This window comes from Mobula hypostoma, chromosome 24 (assembly GCF_963921235.1).
Source record: "Mobula hypostoma chromosome 24, sMobHyp1.1, whole genome shotgun sequence".
Taxonomy (NCBI): Eukaryota; Metazoa; Chordata; class Chondrichthyes; order Myliobatiformes; family Myliobatidae; genus Mobula; species Mobula hypostoma.
The window spans coordinates 33563086-33578335 of NC_086120.1; the positions used below are offsets into that span (position 1 = coordinate 33563086).

Sequence of the window (15250 nt, forward strand, 5' to 3'; positions counted from 1 at the left end):
CTTAGTCTTGACAACTACTCTCTTCTAGTAGGCTTGGAAAGTTAGCATGCAGTCCTGCTTCACTCTGAGATCTGCAATTTGTTGCTGCAGAAGTCATGCTTAGGTGTTTTGGGTTTCCCTTTGTGAAGTTGGTGTTTGTGGTAAGGGGCTTTCATTCCAGCTTCTTTTCCCAGCAGTATTACACCATTGTGTTAGGCTCTCCATTCATTGTGAACTTGAGGACACTGAAGATGGATGGTCATCATTTTGAGATGCGTCCATTGCTGACAGGGCTGGTATTTATCATGCACCCATAATTATCCCTTACCTCTGCACCGAACTGCAGCTGTGGCCTGCAACTATCACAGTGTGGGCTCGCTTTTGTGAACAACATACATCAAAGTTGCTGGTGAACGCAGCAGGCCAGGCAGCATCTGTAGGAAGAGGTGCAGTCGACGTTTCAGGCCGAGACCCTTCGTCAGGACTAACTGAAGGAAGAGTGAGTAAGGGATTTGAAAGTTGGAGGGGGAAGGGGAGATCCAAAATGATAGGAGAAGACAGGAGGGGGAGGGATAGAGCCGAGAGCTGGACAGGTGATAGGCAAAAGGGGATACGAGAGGATCATGGGACAGGAGGTCCGGGAAGAAAGACGGGGGGGGGTGACCCAGAGGATGGGCAAGAGGTATATTCAGAGGGACAGAGGGAGAAAAAGGAGAGTGAGAGAAAGAATGTGTGCATTCTCTTTTCTCACTGCACATTGGGTGCTTGATGGTCTTCTTTTGTTTTAATGGGTTCTGTCGGTTTATTTGTTTTGTAGCCGCCTGTAAGAAGATGTATCTGAAGGTTGTATAAAGTATACATACTCTGACTTTGACTAATAGACAGATTGGCTCGAGAGACTATTTTAGAGGAAGCATAAAGTTGTGAATCTGGAGTCACATATAGGCCAGACCAGGTAACGATGGTAGATTTCTTTTCCTTAACCTAAAGCATTTTCACAATGATTCAGTAGTTTTGTGATTATCACTACTAATATTTGTTTTCCAAAAATCTCTGTATTATTAACAGTTTAAATTCCATAGCTGCCACAGCAGGATTTGAACTCCACTCTCTGGATTATTAGGCATGACTGCAAATACAGCTGGTTCCTTGTTAGCATGTGTACTGGGTCTTATGGCATTTGTTGATGATGAGCTGGGTAAGCTGACTTGCCTGAGGAGATACACCACTAGTGGCAGATGTTCAATTGTTATGGCAGGGATGTTCTTTCCAAGAATCAACGTCAAGTCTTTAAACTAGACAAGAAACTCATCCCTGACAGGTCTACCAAGATAGTCCTGATCTTTAATTTCTTCTAGCAATCAGCCTTATTTTGTAAAGGCCAAAATTTCTTTGCAGCAGTTAGACCAGAATTCTACCTTTGTGGATAACAAACTTTTCAAGAGCATAATGTGATCCAGCTGTGTGCAGGGCTTCTGGACTAGAAGCAACCTGTACCTTTCTATGTTACCAGATGGTCTGTCCAATTTGACTTGAGCAGTGAGCATTCACTCCTGGCTTCCCTATGGAATGTATCCAGATTCTATGCCGTTGATGTTCATGATCACCAGCTTCTGGAGATTCTTGCATAATGGCATTGGATTATTATAGCCACATGTACCAAGATAAAGTGAAAAGCTTAGTTTTGCGAGGCATCCATATAGATCATTTCAAAGCATAAGTTTTTGAGATAGTGCAAAGGAAAAGCAGTAAGAGGATAATGGTTGCAGTTACAGAGAAAATGCAGTGCAGGTACAGTGCAGGAAAGTGTTAACACCAAAACAACACACCAGCCCAATGTGAGGTTGCTCCCTTACAACTTTCAATGTGTCTGGGCCATAATAAATGGAAGTGCCATAAAACTTGTGGTCTTTAAGGTGTTACTTTGTATATCTTAATTAATGTTTGTGAATGAAAGAAAAATGGAGAGCTATGTGGGAGGGAAGGGTTAGATTGATCTTGAGTGGGTTAGAGGGTCAATAGAACATTGTGGGCAGAAGGACCTCCACTAGGCTGAACCTTTCTCTGTTTGGCTTTCCATTGTTCTGAGAGAGGATGCTGAAAATTTGCAGATTAGCAGATTGGTTATCAGAAAGCAAGCTGGAGAATTATGATCGTTAACTTCATTGGAGGTAAAAATTGCCATCATAAACACAAGAGATTCTGCAGATGCCATGAGTTCTGAGCAACACAAAATGCTGAAGGAATTCAGCAAGTCTAGCACCATCTATGGAATAAACAGTCATCCATTCGAGCTGGGACCCCAATAAAAGGTCTCGGCCCAAAACTTTGGCCTTTTATTCCCCCAGAGAGGTGCTGCGTGACTGACTGAGTTCACCAGCATTTTGTTTGTGTTGTTGATAAATGGGACTAGTCATTTAAGCTATTACATAACATTGAGATTTATTTATTCCTGTGTATGTTACAGTGGTGGGGGTGAGGTATTGTGAAACAATGAGCAAGAATTTCTTTTGCAAGTGATATAAAATAATGGGGCTGGCATGATACGTCAACACACTACATTAAGCTTTTGAATGAGTATCTTGTTGAGGATTGTTTCTAACTGGGACATTTTCTTTGTAGAATGAGAACGGACACTTGCATTCATTTCTTTTTAAATCGGTGAAGTATCAGCATAGAACACGACAATCCATTTCCCATTTCTGGTGTCTGCAGGACAATGCAGGGTGTTGCTAAGCAACTATTAATTGGAGAGGTGCAAGAAGCAGAAGGGGAATATGCAAGCACAGATTCCATGAAGTGCGAATATTGAGAAATTCTGGACTTTATTCTGATGCACTTGAGTTCTTGTATTTCAATGATAAGGTGTTTATGACATTTTAAATTGCTAGTGCAAATTTTTGGACATACAGCCACAACTTTACAGAAGCCATCCACTGCGGTGGAATTGGATCCAAGTTGCACCTTACATGCACTTATGTAACTTGACAGACGCTGCTGTGCTTAAGTGTCATATTGACAAATACACATTCTCCCTGGCAGATTTTCAGTGCAAAACAACAAGATTTGTGTGGGTTACTTGACACAGTTACTGCTGAGGCTTGTGCCAGAAGGTTTTATCTTTGTACTAATCAGTCTCCTGTGCATGGGAAAGGCAAGACCAGATATAGGTAGGAGTGGGGCGTGCTGGAGTAACTGATCTCTGGGACATGGGAGAGAATGGAATGGAAGCAAATGGGAAGAAAGCAGCAATTTGCACAGGGAGGTGATGGAAGCCAAGGGAGATCTGGAAAGCAGCAACTAACTTTCTAGTCAGTCATGGTAAATTTTCATCACAAAGAGACAGAGAAGTGAAAAGGAATATAATTTGGAAGGATGATGGAAAACAGGGATATGAAAGGGGAGGTGGGAGGACTGTGGTAGAGAGTCATTGAAGAGTACAGGAGGGTGAGTGGGGAATAGGAAAGAATTGAATGGCTCAGCACCAGAACTGATTCTCGGTTGAATCCAATAGGTATCGATGAACCAGCGTTCAGTTCCTTCACCGTGCTTTCGCAGGGAAATGCACGGCACGTGTACTCTCTTCCCCTGTGGGCGGGCTGTCAGTTAGAGGTGATCCTCATAAGGAGGGAGTAGTATTGCTTCCATTTGGAAGAAGAGAAAGTCATTGACTGCAGAAGGCTGAGCAAAGAAAGGGTTAATTTGCTAATATTTGTGGGTGGTGAAATTCCTCGTTCCTTCTCGAGGAGAGAGAGGAATTTCAAATTGTCTCCCATTGGAGTGACCATGCTTCAGTGTTCTACACCCTCACAATGACCCACGGCTCTTTAACTAAGGTGGGAACTATTCTTTACACTCTGATTAAGGTCTACACTTGCTTTGCAAACTTTTCAAAGAGCATTTAAGGATAGAATATGGATAATTACATTAATCAGGAGTTGGCATGACAACTGTTTGTGTCTTCTATGCATAAGCAGATCATTGCACTGAGAACAGTTACATAATCTCGCTATAAACTCCGTGTGCATTTGGTTGCAAGCAGTGTTCAGATAAAAAAAAATACAAGTAGAACTCCTAGCTACAGATTTCTCTTCCTAAAATAATCTAGTAGTCACCTCGCCTGTTTCAAAGTCAAAGTTGAAGTAAATTTATTATCAAGGTACATATTTGTCACCATATACGGTCTTGGGCACATACAGTATATATATGCCTAAGACTTTTGCACAGGACTGTATTTGTCATCATGGAGCAGCGAGTGAATTTGTAAATCTGGTGGGAGCAAAGGATGTTGAGAATGACGAGAGTGACCCCGGGAGGGTTGTGGGACAGGAGGCAGAGAAGGAGTGCCAGGGGCAGGGAGGGGGTTTGGATGGCGTGTGTGCAGACACACCCAGCCCTGAGACACCAGGCAAGGTCATTTGATTCCAAATAATTGATTTATTGATCATTACAGAATGTGTGTCTGGTGCTTTCCACCTTCCTCCCCTCTCCCTTCCCCTCTTCCCAACATGGTTCCCCTCTCCCTGCCCCCTTCCCACTCTCAGACCACAATAGAGCCCCATGTCAGAATCAGATTTCTCATCACTTACACATATGTCATGAAATTAGATTTTTTTTTTAGCTAGGCCTAAGACTTTTGCACAGTACTGTATCAACTTCAGGTACATGGATGAGAGAACAAAGGAGGGCTATATTCTGAAGGAGGGAAGGTTTAGGTTGATCTTAGAGTGGGTTAAAAGGCCAGCGCAGAATCCTGGGCTGAAAAGCTTGTACTGTACAGTAGTGTTCTATGTTTTGTGAAACATTACCTGCCTATTTCCCTCCACAGATGCTGCCTGGCCTGGTGAATTTCTCCAGAAGACTGTCTTTTGATCTTAAAAATGTTTGTTTCCCAAGTGAGGGTGAGCTTCCAGAGACTGAAGTTCTCCTGAAAGAAACTAACTGCAGTTTGTGGAAACTTCCCATGAGTTCCATACAATTAATCTTGTCACTGCCACATGCTGTTTGTGGGAGCTTGCTGAGAGCAAATAGACAGTCATATTTCCCATATTGCCACACAGCAACACGTACCTCACTGATTGTTAAGTGTCATCAAGTGCCCTGAAGGTTGCTGCGTAAATCTAGGTCATTCTTTGTTTGAAATGCAAGATCAGGTTATTCTTTATTTGTTAAGGTGGAATACTAATTTGCTGTTTTTCTTAAAACCCTTTCAGTACTTACATGAAAATGGGGTGGTCCATCGAGACCTTAAACCTGAAAACTTACTGTATGCAGACCTCTCGTCAGCTGCACCACTGAAAATTGGTGAGTCTCATTTTAAGCTAATTTAAAATGCACTTAACTTCAAAGTTGAGGTGAACTCATCGTTACTTCACAATACAGGGACATAATTCCTCCTTTGAACATAGAACAATACAGCTCTGGCCTGTCAACGCACAATGTTCTGCTGAACTAGTTGGACTGGTGATTAAATGCCTAACTAAATTAGTCCGTTCTGCCTGCACAAGGTCCATACCCTTCCATTCTCTGCATATTCACATGCTACAAGCGTTGTAAATGTCTCCTTTGTACTTGCCTCCATTATCCCCCCAGCAGTGCATTCCAGGCACCCACCACTGTCCGTGTAAGCAATTTGCCTCCCACTTCTCCTTTTTTGCTGTCAATATTTCAAAGTATTGCAGAAAGGACATTTCAAGTTGCACACTGATAAAAGTTCACGATAGTTCATCCCCTGATGAAAATTCAAAAGGTAAGTGTTTCCCTCCCTGCAGATATTGCCTGACCAGCTATATATTTCAGTTTTTCTTTGTCTCATTAATATCTAACTGGAATGCAATTCCAAGAAATACTCTTTCCACCAAGAGTAATCAGCCAGCAATCAGGTCTGATCTCCCAGTCCAAGAGCGTAGAGGTGAAACAGAATGCTAGATCTGCTACATTAGCATAAACTCATAACAACATTGGCTGACTTCTTTATGCTGTAGTGGCTGACTGCCTTTACCAGCTGAATCAGTAGGGAAAACCTGTCTCATGTTTTTTGATGTGTTAATATAATTCTTTGAGTTTCTGCAGCCATAAATCATAAAAACCATGAAAATGCCTTACAACAGGAAGTTTGTTTCCCGAAAGGATACTCTCATAATGAAAGTCAGCTTCTCTGTCACGCCATTGAAGATTTTCTTTAGAACACTACCATTTTATTGAGATTCAAGCCACAGGAAATTCACAGCTCACAAAGGGAAAAGGAAAGATAATATTTCGGATGCAGACACAGCATTAGGTCTGACTGTGGTCTGACGGCCCTAAACCAAGTGGAAGATCTAGACTCACTACCCACAGCCTGCATCCACCTCACACTTTCCTCATTCAAATGCAAAGTTGACTTGATAGAGGTGCACCAAAAGGTAAGGTGCATAGATCAAAGGGATAGCCAGAGACTTTTTTCCCCCAAGGTGGAAATGGCTAAAAAGAGGGGATATAATTTTAATGTGATTGGAGATAAGTATAGGGCTGATATCAGAGGTAAGTTTTTTACACAGGAAGTGTGGGTGTGTGGAACATCCTGCCAAGGGTGGTGATAGAGAAAATATATTAGGAACATTAGAAAAATGGATGATATAAAATTGAAGGCTATGGGGGAGGGAAGGGTTAGATTGATCTTAGAGTAGATTAAAAGGTTGGCACAACATTGTGAGCTGAGGGCCTGTACTATGCTGTAATTTTCTATATTCTATATGTTCTAATTTAAATTGTGTACAGGTTTTATTATGTTAAGACTGGTTCCCATTTTATTTAATCCATAATTATGCTGTCAGTAATTTCATAATCCCAGAATGATCCCCAACAGTCTGAAGTGTAATGTAACCCCAATAGGAAGTAACTTGTAGTTTTGTGCTGTGAGGTTATTCGTGGAGATACCTAGGTCCCTGGGTTGTACAGTAGGTCTTTCTGACACCATCTCTGATGGTACCAGAGTGCACTGGACCTCAATTGGTGCTGATCACTACAGCACCCTTAGTCTTCTAGTCTGAACGCCTCACAGCTACATACCACAATCCCCACCCTCCACTTTTTCAAAAACAAAAACTTGCCCGGTTAAATTGAACGAACTGCAGATACTGGAAAATGTTGGAAATACTCAAAGTGTCAGGCTGCACCTGTAGGAAGAGAAACAGAGTCAGTGTTTCAGGTCAGAGACACTTTGTACAAGTTCCAGTTCAAGTTTATCATCATTCAACCATAAACATGTATACCACCAAAGGAAATGGCTGTGGATGATCAGCTATGATCACAGTGAATGGTGGTGCTGGCTCGAAGGGCCGAATGGCCTACTCCTGCACTTATTGTCTATTGTCTATCGAAACAATGTTCCTCCCGGCCAAGGTGCATATTCCTCAGAAACAACACATAAAATAATATTACTACAAATAAGTTTACACATAATTCCAGAAGATTAACCTTTAGCGTAAGATGCATTTACAACACAAGTTAAAAGGCAATTACGTAATATAATGCTACTGGCGTTACATAAGTGATAAGACCTGGGTTGTGGGAGGGAGTCCAGAAGTCTCACGGCTTGGGAGAAGCTGTTTCCCATTGTAACAGTCCTTGTCCTAATGCTATGGGCCTCCTGCCTGATGGTAGAGGATCAAAGAGATTGAGGGACGGATGGGAGAGATTCTTGACAATGCTAAGGTGGAAGAGAAGAACAAGAAGAAGAAGAAAGCCCTTAACTCCGAGTGGAGTCATCAGGACGCCGTCATGATGGTATTTTTTTAGCAGGCTTTCCTATTTTTACGAGGCCGAGTTGCTAGCTCGATGCTCAACCCAGCACAGATGGAAAGCGTGCAAGGGAGCCGGCTGGATTCGAACTCAGGAGCCTTCGCTCTAAAGTCCAGCATTGATGCCACTACGCCACCAGCCGGACAGAGTGGAAGAGAGACCCTGATAATCCTCTCAACAGCCCTCACAATCCTTTGTAGAGCCTTGTGATCAGATGCCTTGAAAGTCCTGCACCAGACGGTGATGCAGCTGGTGAGGGCACTCTCGATGGTATTCCTGTAAGAATTGATTAGAATAGGGACAGGGTGGGAGGAGGGAGGCCTTGCTCACCTCAATCTCCACAGCAAGTGGAGACATACGGTTCGACCTGAGCTGCTGAGTATTTCCATCATCTTGCTTTACATCTGCTTGAGCCATACACCGCCGTTTGTGAGCCGTGTGCCCCTCTGGACCCTCGCCCTCTCTGCTGTTTGTTGGAAACCCGAGTTTGGTACAAAATACCTTCCCTACCACTGGCACTTCTGTGGCTAGGAATTGCCCACAGATGGGTGCGGAGATGTGACAGCTGGCACTGGGCGAGCAGGAACAAGTACTGTGACCACTCGGTGTCCGATGCCAGCTCGGACCTGTCCCCAGGCTAACATGGTGAATGAGAACCATTGCATTTTGTGTGTGTTGGTCTTTTTTTTTAAAAAAAGAGCTCCAGTTAGTCCCAGCTCCTGGATCTTCATCAAGCTGTATTCACTGAACCATGAACCTCAGAGTTCTCAAACCTAACTGAGTGAAGTCATTTTGCCACATAGGTTATTATATGTCCCCAACAGTCCATTGATTGGAATCACAGAGTACAGAAAGGAGAAAAAGCCACTCTAGGCATTGACATACCACCTAGATCCTCCATTCTCTCTCATCACCATCTCTTTTACGTGATGGAAGCTGCTGTCTCGCCATCCTTTTGCTAGACTGCATGGGTCTATCCAACTCTGAGATTTCTTGATCAAAGATCAATGGGAACTTATGAAAGAGAATGTCTTGCCCATCAAAGCTAATTCTTTTTGCCTGTGTTTGGCCCATATCCATCTAATCCCGGGGTTCCCCACCATGTTTATGCCATGGACCCATACCATTAACCAAGGAGTCCATGGACCCCAGGTTGCTCCAAGCCTTTCCGATCCATGTACTAGGCCATGTATCTGCTGAGAGAACACAGGTGGTCGAGCAGCTTCCGGGAGTGGGAAAGGAATGATCGGGTTGAAACTCTGTATCAGGACTAGCTTCTTGTGTCTCCAGAGTAGGTATAGGATCTGGGCAGTCACACAAGACATTGGGCAGCTCCTGCTACCCTCCCCCGGCAATCTCCACACCAGCCAGCCACTGCTGGGGGGTAGCAAGAGCTGCTGAAGCCTTCATCCTTGTTTGCTTACCGGCAGCCACAAAGCAAGAAACCAAGAAGAACCCAATTTAAAAAATGAAATAAAGACCACTGGCCGATGCACAGAGAAGGAAAAATACACAAATCATACAAACAGAAACGAGCATCAACATTCCAAACCAAACTGAATCCTTAGATGCAAATCCTGGAGCAGCCCGGAGTAGGCCTAAAGCCTCGGTATCAGGCCATCATTTTAGTGGGCATGGAGCACAGCAGCCAGGACAGTTTTTGTTACTATGGAAGCAACAGCAGAGAACAGGGATTTGCAGCAGGTTCCTGGCAAAGCAGCAAGCGGTAAGGAAAGGACAGAAGATCTCAAAGAGCCGCTAAAACAGCAGCGCTATCAGTAATTCATTTAATGCCTTGACCCTTTGTGGCCCCCTTTCTCAGGAATGCCTTCTACACCATAAGTGAGATACCAGCACTCAAGTTTCCTTCACACAGACTGTGACAAAAGCCCGTGATGGAACAAATGGCCTCCTTTCTGTGCTCTATGTGATTCTAATCAATGAACTGTTGGGAACTTAGATAGTGTGGCAATAACTTCTAAAGTGATTTCACTGTAAGTTATGTTTGAGAATTAAGATACAGCACTGCAGTTCATGGTTCAATGGCTATACCACGATGAAGAGCCATGAGCTGGAACTAACTGAATCACTTTTTTAGAGACCAACACACACAAAATGCTGGAGGACCTCAGCAGGTCACACAGCATCTGTGGAAAGGAATAAATAGTTAATGTTTCAGGCCGAGACCATTCATCAAGACCTTCACCCTCCCAATCACCCAGTGCTATTTCTTAGTGCAGAAGGGACGTAAGAATATTGTATATTGCTAGGTCCGAAGAATTGTTGTTGCAGTGAGAGACCGCTAAAATACGGTTGTTTTCTCTGGATTAGCCAAGACTGAAGTGTATAAAATCATGAGTGATTGAGATGAACATCTCTGTGGAAGAATAAAGGAATATTTATCTGATAGCACCGGAGTTGTTAGTACTTTTCCATTATGACCCTCAAAGTTACAAAAATATAAAACTTTCTTATTCTTCTGGTGTTGCGAAAATGTTGCACGTAGTCATCCAGACCAGCTGGTCGGAGGGTCAGCAAAAGGGTTAATGAACTAGGTAGCTAACTTGCATTTTTCTATTTGGACTTGGTAACCCAACAACCCAACGTCCTAAACTTAGACTTACAGCAGATAGTCTTTACTACTCAGGATGCAGTTCTAAATGCAGAAAAGAGGAACATGCATTCATATGATGTAGTTACTGTCTGTTCTATGATTAAAAATACCTTGTGCTACGGATATACCTATTTGCTCCTGTTTTTCTGTGTGGTTAGTGTTCGGTTAAGACTAAAATTATGAACATCTTAGTTCCGTACAGTATAAAAAAAGGATCTTTCCACTGTTTATTTTGGGGTCCAGGACACCCTGAGTATGAGATGGACCCCCCCCATGATAGGTCTCGTAAATAAAGTGGATTTGACCCTAGTCTTCTCGAAGTCTGTGTTTATTTGTTGGATTGAAATCGTTTTGCTAACAATCTTTAACAGAAGTCAATAATTAGGCTGCACAGGTTTATGCAAAATAAATGGACTTGGGGGGAAAAAGTTATTTTACTCAACAAATGGTGGAGATTTGTAATTAACAGCCCAAATAGCAGTAGAGGCAAAAGCTTTTGACATATTTCAGAAGTACCTGGATGAGTACTTGAAGGCCTGTAGGACCGTGGACTGAGAACTGGGAAGAGGGATTGTCCGAAAGTCCATTTTTAAAAAAATATTTCTTTAATTTTTTAAAGAAGAAATGTAAGGAGTCAATTTATACAACAATTAATACATATTGAAAAAAAATTAATTCAAATACATTAATAAGTCCGAGAGAAAAAAAAGTCCATTTTTGGCTTGTATCAACACAATGTGATAATTCACCTCCTCCTTCTCCTCTGTAAATGGGTATTATTCCGCAGTAAAAAATTCCAGTTTGGTGTCGTCCAAACTGCAAGGGCATCTAGTCCCTGCTCCACAGTGGCATCTTTATTCACGAAGGGCAGAAGAGGCAGATGAGTTACTTACAAGCTTGTGATTGCGGCATCAGTAAAAGTGAAGACATTAGAAAGTAATCTCACTAGGAGATCCAGGGATTAATTAAGTATACCACAAGGAGTACTGCTTGGGGAGATCCTTTTTGAAGGGCTATCCAAGTGTATTCGTGAGGGCAGCGTGGTTGATGTAGTCCACATGTGTTTCAGTGAAGCCTTGGCAAGATCTCACATGGAAGACTGGTTCAATATAGTCATAGTCATAGTCATACTTTATTGATCCCGAGGGAAATTGGTTTTCATTACAGTTGCACCATAAGTAATTAAATAGTAATAAAACCATAAATAGTTAAATAGTAATATGTAAATTATGCCAGGAAATAAGTCCAGGACCATCCTATTGGCTCAGGGTGTCTGACCCTCCAAGGGAGGGGTTGTAAAGTTTGATGGCCACAGGCAGGAATGACTTCCTATGACGCTCTGTGTTGCATCTCAGTGGAATGAATCTCTGGCTGAATGTACTCCTGTGCCCACCCAGTACATTATGTAGTGGATGGGAGACATTGTCCAAGATGGCATGCAACTTGGACAGCATCCTCTTTTCAGACACCACCGTGAGAGAGTCCAGTTCCATCCCCACAACATCACTGGCCTTACGAATGAGTTTGTTGATTCTGTTGGTGTCTGCCACCCTCAGCCTGCTGCCCCAGCACACAACAGCAAACATGACAGCACTGGCCACCACAGACTCGTAGAACATCCTCAGCATCGTCCGACAGATGCTAAAGGACCTCAGTCTCCTCAGGAAATAGAGACAGCCCTGACCCTTCTTGTAGATATATTCAATCGTATAGAATTCGGGACTTGAGGATTAATACCTTTTACCCAATGGGTGATTGGAATGCAAGTGTGGTTGAAGCAGAGTGTCTCACATTTAAGAGTCTGGAGAAGTACTTGAACCACCAAGGCATAGGAAGCTGCAGATTAAATGCTGATAAACAGATAGGTGGAGATGTGCACTTAATAGTGAGCAAGGACGTGGTAGCCTCAGAGGCTGTTTCTGAGATGACTGACTTGTATGGCTCCTCTCACTTCACTTTCATTTACATTATCTTTCTTCTTGCTTTTAGCTGACTTTGGTCTGTCCAAAATTGTGAATGAACAGGTTGCCATGAAGACAGTATGTGGGACTCCAGGTTATTGTGGTAAGTGAGATAGGGTTTCTTTCGATATTTTAAAATGTCATGATCTTTGGATGCAAACTTACTGAAGGAACACAATCCATTATAAATTATAAGCAGGAGAAAGTCTGCAGATGCTGGAAGTCCAGAGCAACACACGCAAAGTGCTGGAGGAACTCAGCAGGTCAGGCAGCATCCGTGGAAATGAATAAACAGTCAACGTTTCGGGCCGAGACCCTTCTCAGGACTGGAGAGGAAGGGGGAAGACACAGCATAAAGAAAGGTGGGGAAGGGGAAGGAGGATAGGTAGAAGGTGATAGGTGAAGCCAGGTAGGAAAGGCTGGAGAAGACATAACCTGATGGAAGAGGAGAATGGATCTTTGGAGAAAGTGGAGGAGGAGGGGACCCAGGGGAAGAAAGGTATTGTCGGAGAAAGGGAAAGAGGAGGTACTTTCATACTTTTATGAGGAAATAACCTCCTCTAATTTCATTCCTATTTATTAGAACATAGGAAAGTACAGCACAGTACAGACCCTCCATATTGTGCTGATTCTTTAACTTACTCCAAGATCAACCTAAACCTTCTGTCCCTTCATTTCTCTTTACAGAGCAAATACATCTCAATCAGAGTGAAGTGTTAACTGGGTCGGCTTCTTTTATATAATTCTGATGAGCAGGTCCCATTTTCCCAGTGGTATTCTCCCAAGGGTAAGAGAAGTGAAATAATTTTCCATCATCTAGATGAATAAAGGTGTCCAAAGATTGACCAGCAGTGTCTTCTCTTCCTGCTCTCTCGTGCTGCATTTGGAGTCCAGCTGACAAATCAATAGGGCTCGTCCTGACTTTGTATCTCTCATCTACAGGGTGGTCTTCACCTGCATTGTCCAAAACCAGGGTTGATCTCCATACAGATACTGTTTCGCCTCATTGCCAGGATGTGGACCACCTACTGCCATACAGCCAAACATCATCCCTGCTCTGTTTACCTACTGCTAAATCTCAAAGTTACCTCTAGATTCAACCATTGAAAGTGTTTCTAGGTGTCCTCCCTTGTTCCACTTCCCATAAGTTTATCCACCAATCTGCTAACCAAATTTTAAATTACACCAAGTTCCTGTTTTCAGATTTCTTCATGGTCTCCTCCCTTCTCTCAGACCTCAAACTCTGACTTTTCTCCAATTCAGAACTCTCATTATTGCCTGAATTTAATCACCCCTCCACAGGCAGCTGTCTTCAGTTGCCATAGTCCTAAAATCACCCAAATCTCTCTGTAGATGCTGCCTGGCCTGCTGAATTCCTCCAGCATTTTGTGTGTGTCGCCTGGATTTCCAGCATCTGCAGATTTTCTCTTGTCCCAAGTCTCTCCTATTCTCTCCCCCTTTAAGATCCTCCACAAAACCTACCTCCTTAGCCACCTCTTGTCCTATTCTCCAAAATTTTCTTTGTGGCACAGTGCCAAAATATATTGAACTCTGAAGTCTGGACGACCCTGAGCTATATTAGCATTGCTCTAACCACTGCACCACCATGGCACCATTGCTGGTGTTATTGCTGATATTAAATGTTTTCTCCAACATTATGCTACCACAAATACTTTCTAGGAGTCTATTCTTCTCTCTCAAATCACACCCAAAGTTCAAAGTAAATTTATTATCAAACGACGTATATGTCACCATATTCACTGACATTCATTTTTCTTGCGGGCATTCATAATAGAACAAAGAAATACAACAGGATCAATGGGGAAAAAGCACACAAAGACTGACAAACAGCCAGTGTGTAAAAGAAAGCAATCTGTGCAAATACAACGAAAAACATGGGCTGTATCCATCAATTTTTGCAGGCTTTTCTGTTCTTGGGCATTGGTGCTTCCATTCCTAGAATGGAAAAGCCAACTAAAGGTAGTAGATATAGCCCAATCCTTCACAGGAAAAGCCCTCCCCTTCAGGTCTTCCATTTGCTCCACATTTCATTGCCTTTCATCTGTCTTAGTTCTATGAACTGAAACAAAAATGCATTAAATATATGAATACAGATAAATACATTAATACAGAGGATTCTTTCAGCTTCAGGTAATTTTTTTCCTGAATTTTTTAAAGGCTGAAGTAAAATCCAAAATGGAGTGGTTGGCCTTATCATATGTATCATATTAGGTGGTTGCGTGAGGTGTGAGACAATCGCAGATGGAGCTGTGTTAAAAGCGGCCTGTTATTTATCGTGGGAAGTGTCAGATTTGCTGCCTTCGTTCTAATCTTTTTTCCTGTCACAGTTAACAGTCATTGTAACAGAGAAAATATTATAACCGAGATGGAATCAGACAGCCCTAAGCAAAGATGAGTTTTCACAGTGTCTGTTGCTCTCTCTGCTTGCGTTCATGTCAAGATTCTGAAGTTAGCAGGTGGGGATGAATTTAATCTGCGCTGTTCATTTCAGAAAAAAATGTGACATTTATAAAGAAGGCTTGAATTTTTCACTTTTATTTTATGTTCAGTACATTTATGCTGTTCTTATTAGTGTTTGGCAAAATTAGGCAATTCTTACTGAATTTTAAAAAGATTCTAAGGAATTTTCCATCTCCAAGAAACACGGCTAAATCCCTCTGTTCAGCAACATTCTGTAGTCACTCATCCAATAACAATTACAATGACTTGAAGTTAATTAATTCCTCATCAAAACTCCATTTCCTTTTATATAATCTGAATAGCTCCTAGTTCTCACCTATTCTGGCCACCTCACCTTTTCCATCTCCTTCATACCACAACCACCAAAGGAACAATTTGAGAGATAACCACACAGTACACTTTGAAGAAAAAGTAAATGAAAATGTGCACTCAG

The 15250-nt window shown here is 42.4% G+C and overlaps 1 protein-coding gene across 1 annotated transcript in view; it reads left to right on the top strand.

The window, feature by feature from the left end:
- LOC134337380 (calcium/calmodulin-dependent protein kinase type IV-like) overlaps nucleotides 1–15250 on the top strand; it is a 146814-nt gene that overhangs the window by 92478 nt on the left and 39086 nt on the right. The window contains exons 6-7 of the mRNA XM_063032344.1: nucleotides 5193–5283; nucleotides 12365–12439. Coding sequence (XP_062888414.1) covers nucleotides 5193–5283; nucleotides 12365–12439 — 166 coding nt within the window. The remainder of the gene's footprint in view (nucleotides 1–5192; nucleotides 5284–12364; nucleotides 12440–15250) is intronic.